Source organism: Pungitius pungitius, chromosome 19 (assembly GCF_949316345.1).
Source record: "Pungitius pungitius chromosome 19, fPunPun2.1, whole genome shotgun sequence".
NCBI lineage: Eukaryota > Metazoa > Chordata > Actinopteri > Perciformes > Gasterosteidae > Pungitius > Pungitius pungitius.
In genome coordinates, this window is record NC_084918.1 from 9,637,749 (window position 1) to 9,662,878 (window position 25,130).

Consider the following 25,130-nt stretch of genomic DNA (forward strand, 5'->3'; position numbering starts at 1 on the left):
AATCCTACTCCGACTCGGTCGCCCCCCTTTCGCCATCCCTCCCTTGCCCTTTACTCCTCTTTCTTTTCCCTCTCTCTTGGCCTATCCCTCCAGCCATCTTCTCTTTCCCCATCTCCTCTGAAACCTTCTCTTTCAATCCCTCTTTTGCTGTTGTCCCCCCCCCTAAACACCACCACCACCTCCTTTCTTCCCCCACGCCCTTCCGCCTCTCTATCCCCCTCCCTCCATTGTGGTTGTAGTAGACTATGTGATCCGAGCTGAGGACATGTCCTTTCTCTCGACACGCTTCAGCGCTCAGCGCGATTACACAAAACCCCTCGCAGTCTCTATCCCTCTCGCACACGCGCACCCGCGTGGGCACGCGCAAGCACACAAACACACAATAATAGAATACGCGTGTGATTGACATGGAGTAAATATGCATGCCCGTAACACATCTTTTCCTAATGCTTTAGGGTAATAGAACAGCATGAACACCCAACCTTGCCTACGGAAGCCACGGGTGAAGCACACATGCGCACGGACACACACACACACACGCACACACACTGCATGGAAGTTGTGGAGAGCAAGGATTATGTTTCTCCCTGTTTATCCCTGGGAGATCCTCCTGGCCAACACACAGCTCTTGATGTTCCTGAGCCGGAAGTACTGGAGAACACACTTGAATACACACACACACACATGCACACGTGCACACAGGCACGCGCACACACACAAACACCATTTTGCAATTTCAGTATCAAGTATCCAGCGTTATACAGCGTGGGAGCTGTCAGACACTTGGCTCTTTGAGTCAAGGTGCCACATCTTTCACTGGCCACTTAGACACAGCAGGGGCCTCCGGCCGGCGGCTGCTGAGTGTTCATGCTGCTGAAGGACAACCAAAGGATGTATATATACAGTATGGTATACAATGAGATATGTGTATAAAATACCTACTGTATATGTTTTCTTGCAGTTAGCTGTCTTGAAAATAATTCAGCTAACTAACATAAGAATTGAGCTATGTTTCTTTCATATCTTTACGTGTACCTTTTTGTCTTAAGTAACATTTTGAATGAACTTGTTTTCAATAGATATTATACCTTTTCAGGGATTTTCGCAAGGAAAATCTGTGTGCCTGTTTATCCTACTTGCAATGTGACGTGGTAGGATTTTTTAACTGTTACCCCGATTAAGATTGATAGACTTGACTAAAACATCACTTATTAATGTAGCACATTTGAGTTGTTTTTAGTATAAAGAAATCCAAACCATGGTTGTAAGCAAGCAATGTATGCCTAGATGAACTGTGAATCCATTAACGAATGAAACCCATTTGAACAACAGATATAAAGGTTTTGAGTCATTGCTGATTTTGTGCTGACTTCTAGCGTATCAGTTTCATCTCTGAGGACAAAAAGAAATGAACAATTCTCTCTCAAGTTATGAATTCATTACTGCTGATAAAACAGAGAATATGCTAATCATGTAAACTAAGATAGCATGGGATGCAAGTACAATGTGTTGATGTGGGTGAGCTTCTGTGGATGCTTTCCGCACGCATGCACAGTATTTGAGGACAGTGTTGGTGTCTGTATGTGTGCGTGCATACGTGCGACACACAGACAGAGGGGGACACGAGGAGGCTAGCACCAACTTCACTTAAAACCTGCATTTATAAGGTGCCATATGTTTTCACGAGGGAAATAATTTGTGCTGATGTGTGGAACTCAGATGCTTTGAGCTGGTAATTAAAGCTTTCTGAGGCTTCAGCAAAAATCTCACTGCAAATACTGCACGAGTTTAAGCCACAACATAAGTAACCTGGATTAAACTCAGAAATTGAGCTGTTGTCCACTAACACACCACCAAGATAAAAAGCCCAGTATTTGCTTACATTGCCTGTCAGTGTAGTCCTTATATTAGAAAGCAGACCATAGCAGAGAAGAACGTCCCTTTATAAGTGAGAGCAAATAACGTCCTTAATGGTGCTTTAACACCAGGGGTTCATTAAAAGATCAGCAGGAATGTTGGAATTGATCCTGGCCAAACCAATGATATCTGACCTCGCAATAGACAGAGTGTGGGGAGCGACACGTTCAAGAAACTGTCCAACGGTGCTGTAGTTCCTTACAAACTGAAAAAGAACTAGTGATTTAGGTCTACTGAGACTGGTCTACTCCCCATGCGACTCATTCTGCACTTATTTCAATCATGAACCCGCTACCCTTGGAAAAAGATAACTTAGTGAACAGTGATTTAACATATTTTCATATTTTATGAGACTAAATGCTTATGAATGCATGTGCATGTATTCATACATCTTCGCATGTGTTTACAAAATGTACAAATAATGTTGACATCTTCGAAGTAATAGGCTCAAAGAAGACTGGTCAGTCACTAATTGTCACTGAACGAGGTAACGAGCCGGTGATCGGCCCTGTGGCGCCTTAACATTTTGCTGTATCACAGAGAAAGACAACCCAAGTATCAACATTGTTTAGATCTCAGGAATGTGAGATTACACACACCTGCAATAAGAGATTTTCACCACAAAGCTGAAAGAAACGAGATTGAGATGCAAATCTTTAAGATTATAAATTTTAAAAAAACTTTAAAAACTTTAAATCAACTATATCCACAAAATTGAACGTGCACAGACCAACTGTCTGTAATTAGATTCACAAATCCCATTTGGATGAAATGTTTTTGTTTAGTTTCAAGGATTTGTCACTTTCTCTATTCAATACGTGACGTGCTCTTTGCTTCCCACTGGTCAGAAAAAGGACAAGAACTGCATCCTCTCTTCCATCCTCTTCATCTTTACCTTCTCTCTGAGGCTTGATTCGTTCTCTCTCCTCTCCCTGACCATCAGTCTCTGGTCTGTCCCCCTCATTAGCATTTCAGATCTCATTACAGAAGGAACATAGCAGATTTAAAGTGGGAAGCAGATCGCTTTAATGCGTTGATGCAAAGCCCTTTTCAAATTTCATCTTCTCTTTTTTACTGTGCACGTGTAGAGCCGGTGCTAAATTTTAAGTGAAAGCAATCCAGCTATGGTTTTAAAAAAACAAAACACAGACACACACAAACACACACACACCTTGCCCTGATGTGTATTGATCCCTTGTTGCTTGTTGAACAAGCATGGATTTAATTGCAGGAACCTAATGTTGATAAAGTGTGTATTGACATATTTCAACAGAAACCTTCAAAATAAAACAGAAAATAGAATAACAAATATTATGAACAAAGATATGTTACAAGAGAGTAATTATTCATGTGCAAAGAATCCATAACCGTCCTCATTTAGAGGAGGAGTGAGAAAAACAAGGCTATGGGGCATAGACTGAGGTGCTTCAGACCAAGAACATATGCCCAAAGGTCAAAGATTAGGCCAAACATTTACACATTCACACAATCACAAAATAGAAAATCTGTTTCTGGAAAGGTTTACTCAAAGAAATGCATAGAAAATCTAACAAGATTCTTGATTTGGGAAGCTCCTGCAGTGGATGAAGAATAAAGCACCGTCAATTGTGTTGTCTGGTTAGCAGGTTTACGCACTCAAACAAAACCAGAGGACTGCCCGGAATATTGTTTGCAAATATGTGATGTGGAATGCATCTGCATGATATGGGGATCTAGTTCTGTTAATAGCTGAGAAAACAAACCCTTGTTTTTACCATGGCGCAGTGATTAATGGTTGCTGAAGAATTTATGTCGGTCTCCTTCAAAGATACTGGAGGGAACAATGTTAACAGCCCTTATCAACAGCAATAGCTCAGTCTGGCTACTAGATGCACCTGACAAATAGTCTGGGCAATGAATCTACCCAATCTCTCAGCCGCTACCTGAGCTACATGCCGCTCTGATGATGAGCCATTAAAGAGAAAAAGTGCCACATCCGTTCAGAGCTGATGCCATTCTCAGTGGTCAGAGTCATTAATACGGACTAAGATAGCTTTGATGAAACAAGGAGGGAAGGTAGAAAGGCAAAAATAGCCAGGACGGGAGAAACAAAAAGGGAGCAAGCAAGGAGGGAGGGTCAGAGGAAAGGAGGGAGGAAGAAGAGAAAAGGAAAAAGCCAAAGTGAAATAAAGGACAGGGAAAAAAGAGAAGAGTGGAAATACATTTGTAAGTAGGAAAAAATAGTAAGAAGCAGAAGGAATGAGGTCACTAAAGAGAATAGATGGAGCATTAATGTCAGGAACATCAGGATGTAAGAAAGAAAAGAAAAAAAACATATAAAAGCAACGTCTTAAACTGCATGCTGATTTTAAAAAAAGACAATGTCTTCTTGGAAAAAAACAAACAAATGTGTAAACCACATCCTGAGGCGTCTCCTGTTTCCGTGCTTTAATTTATCCTTGGAAGCCGAATGAATGTGTGTGGATGTGTGTGTGTGTGTGTTAGCGATGCTGTGACCATGCAGGAATAATCGCTTGAAATAGGCCACATTAACCTGCAGTCCTCTGGGGCGCTGGCCTGGTTTAATCCAAGAAACGTCGCTCGCCGACTACACACATGCACCGTGCAGAGAAATCCAGATACACACTCTCACAGAGAAAATAACATGACGCTGTGCTGGAATATGCGGAGTGGATATAAAACTGGATGAAGAGGTTAAGACAGGAGTTAGTGATAATATGAAGAAGTGTGTGTGCAGGGGAGAAATGCTCTCCCAGATACAGACATGAAAATAAGGATGTTTTATGCATGTTCCTACTATAAGGAGGATGCCGAGGGAAGACACAAGTTCCTAGAAAATGGTGAAAAAAAATAATATCCTCAGCAACAAATACAAGTTATTGTGTATTGAGTGTGGTGATTGAGCAAAACGTTTTTTAAAGCAATGTTGGCAAACTGGCTGCGAACCAGGCGTGTGACCTCCACCAATTCACCGCTCCATATTTCCTTCCACCTGTTTCTCTGCCCTCAACTGGGTGTGAAAAAACGATTGAAAAACCAGTGCGTGAACAACTACAGTCACTTAAATGGCTTTTGTACCACGCGGCTCCTCTTCATAGTTAAGTGTCCAGTTAAGTAATGTGGTGGCCCACGCTCTCAATGAATGCTGTGAGCTTCATTTGACTGCAAGTGCCTTTTTTAAATTGGCCTTGAATTAGCCTGACACTGTGCACCGTATAGACACATTCTGGAGTGAAACACACACACACACAGACAGACAGACACACACACACACACACACAGACGTCTACATTCACGTTCCACCGCAGAAATGACTTATAGCATTAATTACATTGATCAATGCCGGTTTAATGAACCAATAATGTGAGCCTGCCGTTGCTAAGAAAAGGCACTATGACATAATTAATGACTTTACCGCTCACCATGTCAGCACCGCTCTTATCAGTTCACCCCGTGCTTTTATGAATCCTTATTAGACACACAGACTATTAACATGAATTTGAAAACATGCTGCGCTAAAGCCGAGCCTCAATTCAGTGGCCCAGCGGCTTCAAGGTGCGGTGCATCATCGGCATGTGGATTTACTACGGTAGTTACATGGTCCGAGATCACAAAGGAGGGAAATAAACGGAGGATTTAGTTTCAACAACATGGGACAATTCAAATACTGTATCACAGGAGAAGCCTATTGTGAACCTCAAGCGTTGCAATTAAATGTACACAGTCTAATCCACAGTCTATTGATTTCTGTAGCTGCGGTACAAATTCCCTTTGTGAGCTTTCTCGTACCCATCATTCAAAACTACAAATAGAAGGCACGGTAAATTATAGATTATAGCAGTAGATCCTCGCTGCACACTTCTGAAGAGCAGTTACTATATTAATTCCTGCTTACTAAGATAATCCTATGACTGGAGCCTATCGATTGCTCGTGATTTCACCGACAGTCATCAAAGCACTGAAATATGTTCTTCAAAAGCCACTATTATTTTTTAAGGGCAACTGAAATGAGTCAAACCGATCAACTGAACAAACACTGGTCCATTGGCATATTTCCCGCTCTGATTCTGACCCAAATGCTAATGATAGCTATTAAGGCTAGGCTTAATGACATCGAGGGGGCTGGGAACATGGCGTGACCGACTTGGGTGTTTTCATGTGGGTATGATACGGTAATGGGATTAACAAGGCTTACCTAAACCCACATTGAGATAAACTCAATGAGGCCCTATTAAAAACACATTGCTGGCAACAATGGAGTTAAGGGAAGAGCGGGTGTGAATGAGTGTGTGTGACTGAGTGACTTTCATAAAAACACATCAGTGGCACACAACAAATGTGTTATTGATAGCTCTATTTTCTCTTATCTACTTTCTCCATTTGTCCCTGGGTTGAATGAAGTTATTGGAAATGTCTACAAGTAATCATTCAGCATGAAGAACAAGGATAAACCAAATGCACCATTCAACTCATGTGGGAAGAAAAGTGTCCTCATGTCTGTTGTTGCAACAGTCGAGTTGTCAGCGTTGAACTATTAGGACTGAAATTTGTAGGATGAATTTCAGCTTTAAAGAAAAAGGAAATTACAGTGAAGTCAATGAAAACAGTAAAATGAAATTTCCAAAGCCTTACCGGTGTTGTTGCGGTATGGGCCTGTGTCAGACCCCTGGCTCTGGCTCAGGCTCCTCATGGGGCCCTTGTTGTGGTAGACACGTTCTTCGTATATGGGATCAATATGGTGCTCTGGGGACCCCAAAGGCCGAAGGGGCTCCTGACTGTGCTGACTACTGTAGGAGCCACGGGAGCCTTGAGAAAAGAGACATCAAAAAACGACGTAAGGAGGATAGGTAGAGAGGATGAAAGAAAGAGGCTAAAATGAGGAAGAGGAAAAAGGCAAGACGGGGTACGAAGAGGGTAGAAAAGACACTGTATTAACCCTCCTGTCATGTTGCGGGTCAAATTGACCCGTTTCAAAATTTAAAAATCTAGGAAAAATATTTGAAAGTACTTTTTTTGTATGAAACTTCTTCTGCTTGGCTTAATTAGTGTAACCAACGTAAAAAAAAATTAAAAAAAAATATCATGCATTTGAAACCCCCCCATGCAGGTTTATATTACAGAGATGATGTTCGGGTCAATTTGACCCGGCAGTGAACGTGGAGGCTATAAGGGGTCAGAAGTGTCAAGTTTAGACCATTTCTTTCTTTGAAAATGTGAGACTGTCTTTCTTATTCACTCTTCACCACATTTCTCTCTCTAACACCACACACACACACACACACACACACACACACACACACACACACACACACACGTTCACAGCCCCACATATAAAGTTGTCCACATTTCAAACTTCAAACAAAGAAATCAAGTGTTTGTTATTGGAACCGATCTCTGTCCTGCACTTATGTGCCCATCCCCCCACGTGAACCAGACGTGCGTCTCAGATGCACTCTCTTTCTAACGGCCCCCACCTGTACAAGAAATAAATATACTATTTTGGTGGGAAAACCCCGGCCACATACAAAAGGGTTGCTGTGGAATCTTACAAACATTACACTCTGAAGAGCATGCATACAACTCAGCAGCTCAGTAAAAAACTATGAGCAAAAAAAGAATGATGGCCCTGGAGGCTCTGGAGCTCATCTTTGATCGCAACAGCGAAATAGAGGAGGATGTGTCCGAAGATGAAGACCATCTTGAGATGAAATTCGGATTCTAAAACATCGGATGAGGAAAGTATAATATCTGTTCCAAGCGAAACATTCCTTTCAAAAAATCGGGAAATACAGTGGTCATCCTCACCTAACGCAAGTTAGCTGAGACTGACTGCCAAAAATATTATAAAGACCAGGCCAGGCCCCACCAGGATGGCAGTGACTCGTGTCACAGACATCAAGTCAGCTTTTGAGCTGGTCCTCCCAAAGTCATTACAAAAAGTAATTCTCAAGATGACTAATCTAGAAGGGAGACGTGTTTTGGGGGAGGATTGGAAGGAGCTGGACGAAATGCATTTTCATGCATATTTGCGGCTTCTCGTCCTTGCTGGGGTCTATAGGTCAAAAGATGAATCGGTAGCCAGCCTGTGGGATGCAGAGACAGGCAGGGCGATATGACAACAAGACAAGCACAACATGTGTGACATGTGCAAAATTTATTTGCACAAAGCACACCGTGACGACATGTCACTCATGTGCTGTGTAGACACACACACACACACACCCACGCATACACGCGCATACACACACCTCGTTAATTTTGCTCATCTCTTGTTCATTTTTGTAAATGTCTGTTTCTTAACACTATGAATGAAGTTTACTTTCAATAGAAATTCTTATTTACTCATTTGGCTTGATTTTGAGTAAGCGGGTCAATATGACCCTGAACAGCATAGGTGTCTCATCTCTATTTATCTACATCACCCCATGACATTTTTTTTTCTTCAAAAAAATAATAAAATATAGCAAAAAATACATGTTATGGTAGACTAATGCAAATTATGTCTAGGTCAAATTGACCCGGGAACATCATTGCTGTACCTAAGAAACGAACATAGCAGGAGGGTTAAGAGGATGTGAAAGAAAGCGGATGAATAGATAAACAAGGACAAGCGAGTGTGGCAGAAGATGATGAGTAGCTACACATGAGGGATCAGATGAACGTAAAGGAACAACGGTGGACATTATGGGTGATAAACGGCAACAAATTATGAAGCACAGGACACCATTTTGGGGGGTTTAGAATGAGTGTTGCGGTGTAAGACAGCACACTATTCATATAGTGGACGGATTAGGGTGCATGTGTGTTTGTGTTACTGGTGTGTCTACTGGGGGTGGGACAAGCGTTGACTTACTACTGCACCAAGTTGAAGTAAAGGAATATTCAGACAGTCACACATGAGGAACACATGAGATAAGAATAAATAGGCCGATATAGAGAGAGGCAGAGAAATCAGATCAAGTAAAGGAGATGCCTTTGTAATTCATTTTTAAATCTCCAAGGAACACATTGCTGGTCAGCTATAAAACAATGAGATATAGTGCCACCCCCACCCACCCCCCCTTCTCCATGTCTGGCAGGAATCCTACAGACAGAGGGCAAGGAAGACATTGACAGCAGGCGTTTGTTCATGAGCCAGCAGAACACTTGTAAGGCCTCCCGTTTGAAACCACGGAGCTAAATTAAAATTAGGAAGGTAAAGAAGAGTAGGGGACCGGGGAAATGGGATAAACAATGAGTTAGCAGGGCCTGGGTGACATGGCAGGGAAAGGACATGCTCGCACAGCTATGACTGGGGGAGGGGGAGACATTGTATCATATCGCATTAGCCCTCAATCGATGGCGAGCCTTTTTAAGTGGAAGAAGAGAGACGAGAGACTCCGATTCAGACCAATGTGTGCATCCGCCATCAACTTAACCTCGCCAGCCTTCGGATCATATCAGAAAGCAAAGCACGTGAGGTGCTTTCAGGGCCATGTCGCCATGCTCTAGTTTTTCATGCAGCTTAGGATCTGCGTCTAGCTCTTGTTTCAACTGCCCAATGAAGAAGACCAAGTCCAAAAGAGTATTTTAACACTGAGCAGTGAATACTGGGACGCAAACATACAGGGGAATCTGTTCTGCCCTAAAACCTCTTTTATCGAACAGCCTACAATAGGAAGGTGCAAGCAGCGATGGGGATAAACAAGAGGCTGCCTGCACTCCCTATACTATGGAAAAAGACGAATCAGCGCTGTGCCTCATTCTGCCCTGTCTGGAACATGGCCGCGGGGCGAAGAGGCGACTGCGTTATGCGCTTTGAGTCCTCCTTTTCAGGTTAACAGACTTGGCGGTTTGACCTGCTCGCTAATGAAAAGGGAGGTTGTTGACCGTCACACTCTAGTAGCCAGCAGCGGAGAAGGCCAACCCAACGATGGAGACAGTCGGAATGAGCGAGTGAGAAAGTAAGAAGAAGGAGATGGAGGGAAAATGACGGAACCGTATACGGACATTTGTGATCCTACAAAACCCATTGGGCTCAATTTGAAATTAGAATTTTGAGACGGAGAGGAATAGGAAACCTAAACACGATAGAGGCAGAGACGGTCAGCATATTCATTAAGGAGCACTAATTAGAGTCATGGACACACCCATTAAGCACATGATTCATCCCAGCTCTTTCTCTTTTCCTTCATCCCTTTCATCTTTGAAGTCTTGGGGAGTCAGTTTCAGTTCTTCATTCATTCATTTTTTTTAACTCACAAGGGTCCACTCATGGATGTACTGACCTCTTTCTTTCAAAGCGAGAGGGAACTTTAAAAAGAGAAGATAGACTGATGTAGAGGAGAAATAGACAGATACCCTCCCATGATGTTTCATTCTGTAAAATATTTACAGATATTTTTTTTTCCATTACTACGTGTTCCTGTTCAGACTTGTCTTTTTCCTTCATCTTCATTTAAATTCTTTGGAAGAGGGAACAAACCACAGGCGTTGCTTCGAGATCAGAGTAACGCTTCAGGGTAACGTATGAAGGTCATGTTCTTAATCAATATACCTCAAAGTTAAAGGACTAATCATTTAATTTACGCCAGAGCTTCAAAACATTGCTACCTGGTTAAATCAGGATTAATCTCGTCAAAAGAAATCTTTAAAGTCATATGAAAAATTGAAAACACTCAAACTAAAACAAGATTTTAAAAACCTGTGGCAAAGGATTCACTAACAGAGGCGTCAGAGACTGTTGTTACTATACTAAGCTCACAGATTACCCCAAACATAACAAATAAATAAAAAGAAGAAATAAAATTGCCAATTTAAAAAACGGTAAAACCCCTCAAGGTATACAATTTTTTTATCCATCCACATGACTTTGTAATCGTGAATGAGTTTGAAAATACATGACATTTTAGCAATGTCAAATGAGAAAAGGTAAGGATATGTAAAACGACTCCCCTACTCTGAATGGCACTTGCCGTGCAACCCTTAAGAATCTAAAGTCCTCGAAACAATGGGTTATCAATCATATTTCATTTGAACAGGAACAAACATTGAACCTCAAGTAAAATTGCACACGCTGGACCATTAAAGGTTTCCACAAAACGGTTTCATTTTCACTTTGATATTCAGCCAACTCAATTTTGTAGTCAAGAGAGAAAGCAATTAACTTGTCAATGCAGCTCCAGGGGCAGATACAAGTCTGTTGCTGCTTGTCGTGACACACCAGTGTCATCCTAATACATTCAGCTCCTAGTAAATAGATCTTATTAGACAACACAATTAGAATCAGCATCACTTTAATCTCCTTAAAGCAGGTCTCTCCATGGTATTCACAACACACCTGTTCATAAGCAGCCCAGAAGTACGCAAATGAAACTGCAGAACACTGGTGCATTTTATTTTGAAGTTGGTATTCATAAGGGGAAGCCGTGACGAGGTTCAGAAAACGATGTGCGCATGCTGTGATGTATAGAGCAGGTAGCAACACATTGCTTGTCAAAAGATTGACTGATTCCTCACACATGACTGTGGGCCTTTGCTGGTTTTTGGGGGATGGCTATGAGATATATTGGAATGTACACGGAGGATGTTCGAGTGCATGAGTGCGTGAACTCCCACCTGCCAGGCTGCCCGGCCTCTGGAGTGTGGCGGTAGCGTAGAGCTCGTGGGCGATCTTGTACTGGTCCGAAGCGTGGTGAGCTGCCAGCCGTTTGGGAGACAGAGTGGCATAGCTCCCTATGCCCGAACTCATCTGCAAAGAGATTTTTTTTTTCAATAATTGCAAATTGACTGATTTGAAATTCGAAATAGGTGAAATATTCTGTGTACGATTACAATGTTATGGCAGCTAAATGTGTAAAAGCTGATTTGTTTTGATTTGCGTGGTTCAGATAGCAGGGGAAAATGATTTTTCATCACGGTACAGTGGGAGATATCAAACATAAGCAACCAACTTATTTGGTTTGAGGTTTAAATGAGATGCTACTTGAAGATTACAAAGTTTAACACTCCAAGTCAAGATATGGCTGTACCTAATTGATCTTGGGGGGCATCACAACATTCTTTGTTCTCAAGGAAATAATCTTCAACCTAACACCCAGCCCACTTGGCTTTCATTAGTAATATCACAACACTAACATGCCAACCCTCACACATGATCAGGATATTTTACTGGCCACATGAAGCCTCAACATATTCGTACATGACCTCACAATTTTCTGCACTGAAGAAGCGAGAAGGTTATTTGTGCATACACAAAATCCTCAAAATGCTCTCACATGTGTGATACATTTATATTCCATCACTCATTCTTGACATTGATTGTACTCCGACTAATCAGGAGAAATATAGTTTGTAATTTTGAAGCCACTCTTATCTTCCTGGTATAAATAGCACTGAATAAGATGATTAAATAAAAACTGGTTGTTTTCTCTAAACCATGTGGCCCTATTAAATGTGAAAATGAATATATCACCACCTTGGATCACCAGCATATGGCAGTAATTGGGACAAGCGGTCCCCTACATTATTTTCCAGGATAAAATAGCCACTTTAAACACTGCTTTACGCTCTGGAAGTGGAGCTTATTTCTCCAGGGTGATAACAGAGGGAGGCAGTGGCTCCAGAACACCGTTTATAACTGTGAATCAACGGTTGAATCCCTGCCCAGTCGGTGACCTTCTCAGTCAAGCGTCTCCTGCAGCATGTGAGGAGCTTTTTGGATTATTTTCCAATCGTATGCCTTCTTTAGGGTAGAAATGGTTACAAATACTCATCCTCAACCAGGATTTTTAACACAAAGAACACTAATTACACACAAAAATGTTTGAATTGTGTAAATTTAAACTCATACAAAACCTAACTCTTTCAGAGATTACTTAATGTATCCATTGAATCTGGATTTTTTCCTGCTGCCTTAAATACAGTAACGAAAGGATTGCACCTTTCCTGAAGCTGCATCAGTCCTCCTTCGTTTAATATGCTCTTTTCTTAAGATCATTAGAATCTTCATTTATTTTTTCATAGTTGCACAGATGATACACAGATGTCTATTTTGCTTAAGTCTGATGATGATCATCCAAGAAAGCCAATGCAATGCTACGTTCCATTGGCAGCAGGCATGAATAGATCCTAAGGTTATTCTACTTGATTTACTTGATTCTTCTTAATGATCCAATTTGACTGACGAATCTGCTTGTGTTTTACTATTACTATTTGTTTTGTAAAGCACTTTTAGCAATAACCTTTGTAGGAAAATTGCTTTGAATATAGAGTTACTTAAATTACAACTATATCTATTGTACAAAATGCTTGAGTAGGTAACGTTCTGTACCTGGTGAAGAGGGGACGATGATGAACCGGCCCCTCCCCCTGCTGCTGTTGAGTTGGGTGGAGATGCGACCCTCAGGGGAGACACGCCCCCTCCTGCTGTAGTCACAGCAACCGTGGTGCTGGAAAGAAAATGGACACAAAAACAAATAATGACTTGAAACACTTTTACATACATTCCATTCTACTCTATTTATTCACAGATGCTCATTGTTCATTTATCTCTCATTCTGTCTGTAAAACTCAATCAAAATCACATCTTCAAACACTATAAGACCCTATCATACAACAGTGTTAACACATAAACATGAAAATCAATATCAATGCCACAGGCTACCTGTATGACTTGGCGAGTCGAGTACCAGGTGACTGTTTGCTGGGAGAAGAGGAGGACGGCAGGCGCTGAGTGGTAGAGTACCCCGCTGCGTCGGAGGCTGATCCCAGCCGCTGGAGCTTACCCGGGGAACCGGATCCCGAGCCTCCTGCTCCTCCAGAGAGAGGGGAGCTGACACGCTGGGCGGGTAAGGTGGAGCTGGAGTAGTAGATACCTGGAGAACATGGTGAGAGGAGAGAAAACGTAACAAATGGAGAAAAAGCAAGAGAATGAGGGAGAATATAGTGATGCTTGCTTCAGTCAGACTTCTGGAGACTGGTTCTTGAAAATAATCCTGCCTGGGAACCGTATAGTCCATCTGGGGGACTTAAATAACCACATGGGCAACAATGGAGAAACCAGGAGGAATTGAGATAAAGGGTCTGATCCAGTGTTGCTTTTTTATCGGACTTCTGTGCTCGTCATGGATTGGCCAAAAATCGACGAATGACTTTGTGGTAGCATCATCACATCTGGAGTCTTACCATAAGAGAGAATTATACTCAAAAACGTCTTCTTCAAGTTCCAATCCTCATGCATGTCTGTTAGCATCTCTGATTGTTAAGTAAAACGCATCGCAAGAAAGGGAAAAAGAGAGGAGTAGGGAAGTGAAGGAGAAAGGAGAGGAGAGTTCTTACCTGACCCTGCCCCAGAATGTGACTGTTGCTGCTGGGCGGCACGGCTAGAGGTCACCTGAGGATATGTGGGGTAACCCAGAGCGAGAGAGATGGGAGACGAGTCATGACAGGGACCAAAGGATGAATAGAGGGAGTGATTTGTGGAGGATGAGAAGTCGGGAGGAGTGAAAAAGAGAAAAAAAAAGTTAAGAAAAACTGGATAAAAGGGATAAGGGTAGTGGCCATTAAAACTCTTTTTTATGTACAATGAGTACAGTCAAGCCTTTGAGGAGCTAGTAATGAAATCCCCACAGAAATCAGAGGGGGATTCAAACAGACTCATAGAAGCAGGCAATGAAGTCCTCAGAGCTCAGCTAACTGAAATTATTTCTCATAATGCCTCGTCGCACCACCCACTCAAAGTGGAGGGAACGATTACAGAGTCATTGTGCATACACGTCTTATTATTCATCCTCTGTAATCTCGTAAAACACAATATCCACAAAGACCTAAAATAACTCAATCGTTGATAAAAATCACATAGCGACAAAGACATTTGTTAAGAAATCACTTCAGTTGATTTTTTGGTACGGTAACATCTATAAAGCTATTAATATTATACAATGTATATCAGAAAATCTTAAATCTTGATTTAAAGGAGGACAGCGGAAAAAAAATCAGTTCTGCTACCTACGGTGATGACTGATAAAAGCAATTAATTCTTTGTGCCAGTGAGGAAAACTTAGAGCATGAGAAGCCTTTTGTATCCCAAATCACATGCCGGTCCATTTTAATGTATCCTCCTTAATATCCAGAGGCAGTCGGGGAGAGCATATGCCACTGCTCCACTGAGTGTCATTCAGCCTTATGTGGATGCTCAAAGCTGTAAAAGGGAAAGGCTTGTCGCTAAAGTGACAATTTCTGGTCCAAAACAGCTAAACTACAGACTACGTATAAAACGATAAAGAACGGAGCGTCTTTATTTATGACCTCCCCAAAATTCTCTAGTGTACCACCCAAGCCATTTGGAAGCCTGACATGGCTGCAGCTGTACAAAGGCCACATTATGCAAGCACAGTCCCTGAGTCACCTTGGAGCTTTGTCATTACGTCACAGAGAAATTAAAGCATCCGTTTCTCAGAATTAAGACTAGGCACACAGTCAATTTCATACATGGACATATCAGGGGAGACTAACAGATGTCAATGTACACTGGCAGAAAAATTCTTGTCTGTACCTGTTGTTCATATCTGAAGCTGACAAACTCAAAAACACATGTAAACCCAAATGCAAACACAAAACATAAAGGACCACAAACATTATCTGTCTCACAATAGGCCAACACACACCCGCATACACACCAACAACTTGGAGTAGGCTATTCTATAAAAAAAAGATGCCTGCTCAGCAAACCTTCCCCGGTTAAATAAAACAACACACACACACACACAGGCACACGGTTTCCAATTATGTTCTGAACAGCGGTTTCTGGTTATGTTTTCCAGCTTTGCGAGGAGCTGTGTCTGCGGAAGACAACAGGCCTTTGGTTCCAGCACATGCTTTGTTTGCATTGGGGTCATAGAAACTGATTCTTCTTTGGCTGAGTGGATTAGCGGTCTCTTTAAAAAAAAGGACACACAGTTTATGGAGGCAAGCAGCGTACCAGAGAGAGAGACACACCGACAACAACTGAGAGAAAAGAAACAACAAGGAAATAGTTTTTATACGTCATCTTACAGGGTCTTGATTCAGTAACATGCTACCGCTTTATGTGTGGAAGCGCTTGTGAAAGAGTACAGTAGAGCATTCAACCATGATTTGTGAATGCACCCTGCTCTGGATGCTGATGGAATGCATCAAAACTAGAATCCTTTTGAATGGCCAGCAGGTGGTCACTCCTCTGGTTACAAAAAGAAGTCTGGAATGAAAAAATGAAATGGTAATCCTAGTTCCCTGTCATGCTACTTCTGGTTGCAAAAAGCCAACTCCACATCTTGCTTCTACTACCTCTTCATAGAAGGCAACAACGCAGTTTAGATCCTCGCCATTTATCAAGCGATGCTGTTTAGCTCACAGCAATACATGAAGCAGTTCAGTTCAGTCCAGCTTACAGCTTTTCAGGCGAGTTTAGCTCCTGGCTCTCAATCCTGCCTCGCAGCTTCTCAGCAGCAAGCTAAATAGTATTCGCTAGTTTTCATCTTTCCTTTTAAAAATGAGAAAAGCTAATGTCAGCAAGACTCATGACATACAGTATATGTAAATAGCATAACTCAAACTGCCGTGACTGCTGGAAAAAACGGGCCCAATTGAGTCCATGCAATCCTCTCAGGCTAATTTTCTGCTTTCTTAAGACGGAAGTTTTAAGTTTTGCCAAGCAGTCATAACCTTAATTTGCACAAATTGCATCAGTTTAAACACCATCACTTGATCTATTTTTTTTATTTGAGAGCACATGGAAAGGTTTTTCTTTAATCAAATCTGTCATGTAACAGAGAGAAATAGAAAACCGATTGTTGACAATAAAAGTATTTTACATAAGTCCCTTGCGTTAGTTTAGTAAGTTATGAAGCCAAGAAAGAGAACTAAGGCTGATGAGATGCAGGCCACAAACCTTACTTTAAGACTCCTACTAATGGTTTTACATGCATATGAGCTACAGCTATCGTGATGCAAAGTGAGACAGAAATGGACTTCTGACTGATGAAGAGGTGAGCAATTGAATTAATAGATAAACAGATGGATGGCTGATTGTAATAAATAAACAGTGAGTATAGATGACTTGTTGGCTGTCCACTAATAAATAAAAAGCCAGACAGACTGCGAGAGGGAGAGCACTTCCTCCATCCCCTTCTGTATCATCTTGCAGTTCTGCTTCTCTTCTCCTCCTGGAAAACACTGCGATGTTTGAGGTGCCATGTATCCATGCATTATTAAAGCAGGTCCTCTCAGGGTTATAAATACCCTTCAGTAGAGCAGCAACCCTCTCAATCTCCCTGAAACGTAACTTTTATACACACATGGAGTGCAATGAACACCCCTTGTTGTAACTGCATGAGCACATGACTGCAAGCACACTAACAAAAAAATACGGCATTTAATGCACATGCATTCGAACTTCACCTCTCTATCGGCACTGCCTTGTATGAAGCTATTCATGAGCAACAAGCCCTGCTGACAAGACTGGCCCCATTACACTGACAAGCCCAAAACATCAGAGAAGAGGGTACACACAAACACACACACATACACACACACACACACACACACACATGCTAATGCTCACATAGACAGAGATGGTGAGCAGGAAGGACAGAGAGGGAAGATGGGGGGGGGGGAGAAAAGAGGACGGGAACACTGCAATACAAGGGGAACAGAGGACGAGAAGTAATTCAGAATTCAGACTACGGACAATAAAAACTCCCTTTGACATAGCTGCCCATCCATCTCCAGCACATGCCTTCATCGGTTTGTCTGTCTATGGAGTTCGCCTCAAGTATTTGTGTTACCTATAAAGGGAAGGAATGGGATCTCTCTCTCGGAAAGCATCTCTTTACAGACTGTTGGGACTGTCTAAGGCGGGGGGGGGTCCAATGAATGAATGTGTTCACAAAGACAAATATCACCTTTCTCTTTCAAAAGAACATGGGTAGACAGACGTACAAACACAGATTTTCACACCCACAAAGCAACAAAAAATAAAACGGTCACTTCATGCCTGCTGTACATGTTTTCAATGAGGTTGAAAACATGTACAGCTTCTTTAAAGGATACAGATAAAGGTTTCCCCAAAGAGCTTGTTATTAAATAATAATCTGGTTTATAAATATAAATATGTCCTTAAATATTTATTTAACCATCTAGCACTAATGGACAATTTGCCCCAGACGCTCTCAATACTTTTTAAATCAGATGCTTTACTAATTAAGCAGTTCTTCTCTTATTAAAAGGATGCATGTGTGTGTGTATGTGTGTGTGTGCGTATGTGTGACCATTTCCTTTAAATATAACGAAAATAACTGACGGTAATTTGGTGGGGTTTCTCTCTTCATCAGCTGTGATTATCATGTGACTTTGTCTTAAGCTTTTAAGAATACATTTAATCAGATTTCCTCTGTGTGCATCATCTTTTGGTCTATGAGCATCTGATTTCCCTCTATCCAGCTTGGAGGAATTTGTATAACTCCATGTCTCACCTCTAGACAAATGTGGTACGAATTACGTTACAAGCCAGAACATTTTTAAATTTCATGAGAGAATAGCGTTTAGGTGGAGAAGCTCTTACTGTCAAGTTTACACACTAATACGAATTGACTGTTTCAGAATATCTCGTCTTTTTCATAATCACGCACTTCACCCACATCAACACTTCCGGGCATCCTCATCATCATCTACGTAAAGCAATCTTTCCTACCTGGTTGTAGCTGTGCACGGCTCCTCCAACCTGCCCGCTGCGCTGAGAAGTTGCTGCGGAGATGCTGTCGCTAAGGGCGAGGGTCTGGTTGCTATGGTAGCTGGCAGAGTACTGGAGCGAAGCCTCCGGGGTGGAGTTAAGCTGCAAGGTACTCTGGGAAAGAAGAGCCGGTCCTACCGATAGAGAGAGACCCAAGAGTTGTGTACGGTTGGGCAGTTGTTGGGGGTTGGTTGGCAGTTGTTTAGTTTGTGTGTGTGTGTGTGTGTGTGTGTGTGTGTGTGTGTGTGTGTGTGTGTGTGTGTGTGTGTGTGTGTGTGTGTGTGTGTGCGTGTGCGTGTGCGTGCGGTCGTTATATATAGTGATAGCAAGAGAGTGAGTAGAGAGAGATTAAGAGTGAGAGAGAGGGGGCGGAGGGGAGCGATTGAGAGGCAAAAAAAGTGAAATGGGGAAGAGAGAGAGAGCAGCAATTTAGAACAGATAGTGCAGCAGTGCAGCACTCCGTGAGTTAGAGATGGCATACATAATTTATTAGCAAAGGGAAAGAAAAACACAGAAAAAAAAGAGAATATGAGGAGAAGGAGGAGGAAAAGGTGCAGGGGGAGAGGATGGGATGAGGATGGCTGGGAAGAAGAAAGTTATAATCGATGGATCACCTTATAACTTGCTACCTCCCAAAACATTTTTTCCTTGTTCTAGACCAAAACTTTCCTTGACCTCGTTTCTATGATATCGTAAAGTTCTGGTTGGGAATGAACTACTTAATGTTGCTTTCATTAGCTGTTTATTAAGCTCTGCGGGATTTTAGAGTATTGCCTCATAAATTTCATTAGCTGGAGTACATAGTTAACCGTCTGCACATGAAGCTCATATTGATTGTGAATAAGAACATCATAAGGCAGTGAGTGAGAGGAACCACCTTCCAGACTGCATGCAGACTGATAACTTGGACTGAAGGGAAACGGTTGAATGTGAGCCGTTATATAGGTTATCGGTTCGTGAGTTTGTGTGTTTTCGCTTTATTGAAGAATATTTGGGTCTTTGACATGTTCAGAACAGTGTTTACATGTATACATGTGTATACATGTTTCAATTAGCAATTAGCTTGCTATTTTGACCCTCTCTCTGACTACACATTTCAATATGAGTCAGGAAGTGAAAACTAAGATGTCAAGTTTTGTGTTTTTTAAACACACATATCATGAACACGTCATGCGTCTTCAATAAATATCCGCCCCAGAGCTCACAGGTATGTTAGCTTATTTTTTTTCCCCCAAAATAACAAAGCCCCCCCCTCACCATCATATCATCCCCCTTTATCTGTTTACTTTCTCTTTCTCTCTCTGTTCCCCCAGAATCCCGTTCTCGCCTTGACTCCCTTTGCGCTGTGAACCAAGATCAACTCCTCCGCTTCTTGCCCTCACAAAAGACTTGTCTTCTCTCATCTTGATTCATCCCTTGCTTTTATGAATTATTGAACAGCACTTTGAGTTGCGCTGAGTGAGTGGGAGCTTCCGAACTCATCATCCCTCGGCCTTGATGTTTGTTACATTGTGTGCGCAGCTTGACAAAAAAACTCTTGCGCGTCAGTTTCAGCGTTGGTATGCGTGACGTAAAGTGATGGTGATGACTCAAAGGTTATCAGGCGGGTCGATCGGGAAATGTATCAAGGAGCTGACGTGCTTGTGCATGCGTGTCTGTAAGCACTCAATGTGCGTGTTTACTGTTAGTGTGTGTGTGATTACGTGGGTGAGAATGAGAGGGGGAAAAATAAAAAGCACTGACACCAGATCCTGTTTGAGTCTCATTGAGTCTCCACTCAGCCGCTCGGTCAAATGACGACCATCGTATTCTCATTCAAACTGTATTCACCAACATACGTCCCACACAAATGCAAAAGGTGCTGTTCCTTAAACAAAGGGTTAAAGAACAGTACACCAAGGCCTCACAGTACGTTCTTTGAGACGTATATTAGTTTCACGATTTTAACTTTTTTGTAAGGTTGGGACTCAGAGTACTCATTTATATGTATTTGTGCTGCTCTGTTATGACACTTTACCAACTACAGGATTAGCTGAAGGAAAAAAAGCCTCCCCGCTTTGTGCAACCTTTCACTGAACAAAGCGACATGTCACAATGCTGTGTGTTTACCGCTAAGCTTTTTGCAGTGCTACCATTTTGAGGAAAAACACACACCCAAATAGCTATGCAGAATGCATCTGCACCCACACATTGCAATGCTTTTGGTAGAAATCCATTTGCAAGATGGGAAAAAGAGCTGGGTGTGGAGCATGCACGTGTGCTGACAATGATGGGGCACCTATTTGGACTCATTTAAGGAGAAGTGATTCAGGCCCTTTCTGCAAATGTCATAATAATCTTATGTCTCCCATTGTTTCGCAGTCTTATAATATGAGAGTGTACTCTTCAAGTAGAAATGCCATTTATTAGAGCAATATTAATCATAAAGGTCACAGACAATAATAAGTCAAATGGCCATGCAAGTGTTCCCAGACCAATTCCATGCACCTTTAGCAGATTTAACACACGGGCTGCCCCTCAGCCCCTGCTTGAATTGGTATATCACAATACAAGGCCTACAGGATGGAGGTGGACGTTTGTTGGTTACAAATTCAGGAGCATCTGCCTGGCCGTAATCCGCTTGTCTCCATATCAAAGGAGTTGGGACATTTTTATCTGCCTAATGAGGAACACGTGTAGTTGTGAATAAGTTGCCTCAAAGTCCCTGTTTTGGGGTTCAGCTTCACTTAATAATTGACAACATGAATCTCTCAATGCCAAACTACAGCTGCCCCCTTTCTCTGCATGAAAATACTTTGCATTTTGAAATACTTATTTCTAACTATAATGTCCAATCCTCCCTTGACTCAACATGCTTATTGTAAGTAGAAATAAAATGCGAGGAAGAACTCAATATTAACTCAGGGAATTGCTGCACTTAGGCCAGATATCTAATGGCCTACGGGACTAATAAGAGAACATTTTCTCATTTCCTTTCAGGAAAACAAAAATAATTGACAAACAATACACGCCATAATCCTTCCGTAGTAAAACCAACCACGTGCTTTGGTTTTATTAAGATTGCCCCCATCGTCGCGCTTTTTAAAGACAGACTGTGCATGACAATTAAGAATACAATTTATATTCATTTTGAGGTAGTAAAAGGTTTGTTTACCCCATGCTCAAGTGCCCGCTAGAGTTGGGCACAGAAGACCTTAAAGTGTTAACAAGGTCTAATTCCCTCTCTATGAATTAAATCCTTCTACAGACGTGACTTCACATAAACGCATGAAAGCCAAAATGAATTCACATCCTTTTCTTCTTAAAACTGAAATTGCACTTTGTTGGGGTTGAGTCTTAAGATGGTCTGAGTCAACTCAAAACAGAATGAATTGAAACTAAATCTAAATAGACACTTTATGTAATTAACTTCATACTCCGCTGCCTACTGGCAAACACACACACACACACACACACACACACACACACACACACACACACACACACAATGCTGCTGATTAGTACACTTACGTTCTCCACTGTCAAGTATTCCTGATTCCTGGAGGGAGCGAATGCAGGAATCCACCAACTCCAAACCAGTTGTCAACTCGTCCTCAATGTCCTTTTGTCCATCGGCTATAAAGGGGAGAAGAGGATGAGGATGTAAGCAGAAGATGAGTGAGAAGAACCGCACCGCGTTGTCTTGACATGATGCAAATGAACCCTGACTAAAACATGAAACACTAGTTTTGTGATATGTATATGGGAGGAGATTATGTCTTTGTGTGAATGCGTGTGTCTGTATCTGTGTGTGTTTTCACAATCATGTTTTCATCCTTTTAGATCATCATGTGGCTGCTGCTGCACATGCATTCATACTGGGACGCTGATTATAATTAAGAAGTTCCTTGACACAGAAGATCCAACACAAAGTGGGTAAAGTCCTTGTTGGGAGGCAAGGCAATTCATCTAAACCTTAACTCAAGATGTCTTTCAGACATACAGTATATCCTGTGTGTGCTAGTATGTGTGACCAGTCTACAACTTAAGCTACACAACTGCAGCAAAAAGGATTGGCGTCAGATCTCGCAACCTTTGCACAGTGTGAACATGGGTGATTATTTGTATCATTTATTGGTAACTTTACCTTGAGCTCTCCACCGAAACTGCTCATCTGCTGAACTGCAAGAGAGAGATAATGTTAAAAAACAAGATAAAAAATAACAACATAATATAGGAAAAAGCAGCAGTATATTAAGATCTTTCTTTAAAAAAACAAAGAAATTACGATAGAGCTTCCAGAACACTTTCAGAATATGAAGCACAGTAAAATATATTTAAAAAAGACATGACATGTTAAATCCCACAGCTCATTTGCATTGAATGTACTGCCATTCAAAAATTAGATATTCAAAAAGGGTAAGTAAGCATTTTAATATTTATAAAATATGTTAAACAAACCAAACATAACAAACCAAATGTACTGAAAGTACAAATGCCTAAATTCTGCTAAAATATTGTATGAAAAAATAACTGAGGAATACAAAAATAAATGTAATTCCATCTGTTAGACAGAATGATAAGACTTCCATTATCATTAATTATTATACAGTTTACAAATCTAACATTTTTGTTTGTCATGTTTCAGTCCATTAATGGATGGATGGTGTTGTAGACACAATTCATGACTAAACAAAGACACACACACACGCATACATGCACACGGACACGCAGCAAACAAGACTTCTTTCACTCTTCATGGCAGTCAATGGATCGTTGATTGAAGGGTGGTTGAATGGAGAGAAAGATGACAAAGTGGAAATAGAAAACTGGAGATGAGTATTGAGTCGCCTGCTGTGTGATCAATGCAGACACAGACAGACTAACTGATACGTATAGACTCCGTCATCTGATTTCATTCACGCCATCGGAGCTGTCTGGACTAGTTGGCTCGGGTCTGCGTTTGTCCCGTTTCGACTGTTTGCTACTCTAGATGCCTGACTTTCAAATTGCGGGTCCCTGTGCGTGTGCATCTGGGTGTTATTGTTCAATTTGTGGCTGAAGGGCTTGTGTGCCTCCATGTGAGAATAATGTTGGAAAAATAAAAGCACAAATTGGGACATACTGTACATCTCACAATTAGCTTATTGGAGTATATGCAAATGGACAAACACATTAGCTTATTTGTATAAAGTCTATTTGCCTTGTTAGTAGAGTCTTCCAGTGATTGGCCTGTTCCAAACATGTTTCCTAGATTGACTTGACTGTCAGAAAAAGTCTTGACTTTAAACACAGTCTCGTTTTTTTGGAGCATCAGTGTGTTGAAAAGCATTGGAAGAGGTTAATCTCTGCCTTGGGAACAGAGAAGTGGAGCTATTTGGTGAATTTATAGATAAATTCATTCAGTCACCCGGTTTAGTCAGCGACTGTCCTCGCTGCACCTCGAGACTTGTGCTGCTGACAGGACAGCTGCTTCCAAAGCGTAACGACCACACCAGAGGTCAAAGGTGGTGTGGACTGAATGGATGGACGCCTCAGTAGCGCTTAAGAGCCACTGACCCAAGGTCACAAAGTGGTTCCATATGTGCTTTTAGATTCAAACAAAAGAGAGGAAGCTGCTGCGCCGCGAGGCTTCCCTTCATAAGTCGGTTTGAATAAACACTCAAGGGGAAAGCAAGTTCTCTATTATAGATTGATCTCTGCCGTTTAATACCTGTTTGTATTTAGCAACGTTTCTGATCCTTGTTACATAAAAAATAACCATAATATGCCTCTATTGTCACTCTACAAGTAGTTTAATTTGCTGTTAAAATGTGTTGTAGAGAGCTGATTCTGGAACAGTATCCTACTTTTTAATACCAAACTGCAACTACAGGACTAATGTTTTATTGGAAAGGATATCTGGAGAGGCGAGGTAACACTGGAATCATACACACAAACAAACCAGCAGAGACAACGGCGAAGGAGAATGACAATAACAACACGTTGGTGGAGGAAGTGTTCTTCTTTCATGTGCCTGCAGGAAACACAACAGGATAAGAGACGCAAAAATTGTGTCACTTTGCCAAAGTCTACTTGATGAGCGAGGGAAACAAGGGGCGAGCGAAAGGGAGAGCAGACTTTGCGTGAGTGAGCTGATAGACAGCAGACAGCGATTCACTGAGCACGCTGTCCTTGTGCAGCGCTGCACGCTCACGCCTGCGATGCAACGACACCAGCGAGGCTCTGTGATCCCGCGTTAAAGACACAATTCCAACGCACTCCTCCCCTCTCGACGGTCACGTGGCTTGAATCAACAGACAGCGTCCCCTACCGTCTCTCTACCGTTCCCTGGGAAAAATCAACAGTCCCACACAAGCTATTTTTGCATTCACAAACGTGGAGACTGCAAGATAAATATGGTTTAGCTCAAATAGTCCCAACTTGTGTGTGTTTGTCTCTCCCGGGAATGCGGATACTCAAAAGAGTAACTGCTTTCAAAAATAGG

The 25,130-nt window shown here is 41.8% G+C and overlaps 1 protein-coding gene across 1 annotated transcript in view; it reads right to left on the minus strand.

Moving 5' to 3' along the window:
- The window catches only part of ctnnd2a (catenin (cadherin-associated protein), delta 2a), a 221,281-nt gene that overhangs the window by 109,526 nt on the left and 86,625 nt on the right, over positions 1 to 25,130 (minus strand). Inside the window, exons 4-11 of the mRNA XM_037455312.2 lie at positions 22,791 to 22,825; positions 22,175 to 22,279; positions 18,626 to 18,798; positions 14,236 to 14,290; positions 13,562 to 13,772; positions 13,229 to 13,346; positions 11,515 to 11,647; positions 6,550 to 6,723 (exon numbers count right to left, since the gene is read on the minus strand). Of these exons, the coding sequence (XP_037311209.2) occupies positions 6,550 to 6,723; positions 11,515 to 11,647; positions 13,229 to 13,346; positions 13,562 to 13,772; positions 14,236 to 14,290; positions 18,626 to 18,798; positions 22,175 to 22,279; positions 22,791 to 22,825 (1,004 nt within the window). The remainder of the gene's footprint in view (positions 1 to 6,549; positions 6,724 to 11,514; positions 11,648 to 13,228; positions 13,347 to 13,561; positions 13,773 to 14,235; positions 14,291 to 18,625; positions 18,799 to 22,174; positions 22,280 to 22,790; positions 22,826 to 25,130) is intronic.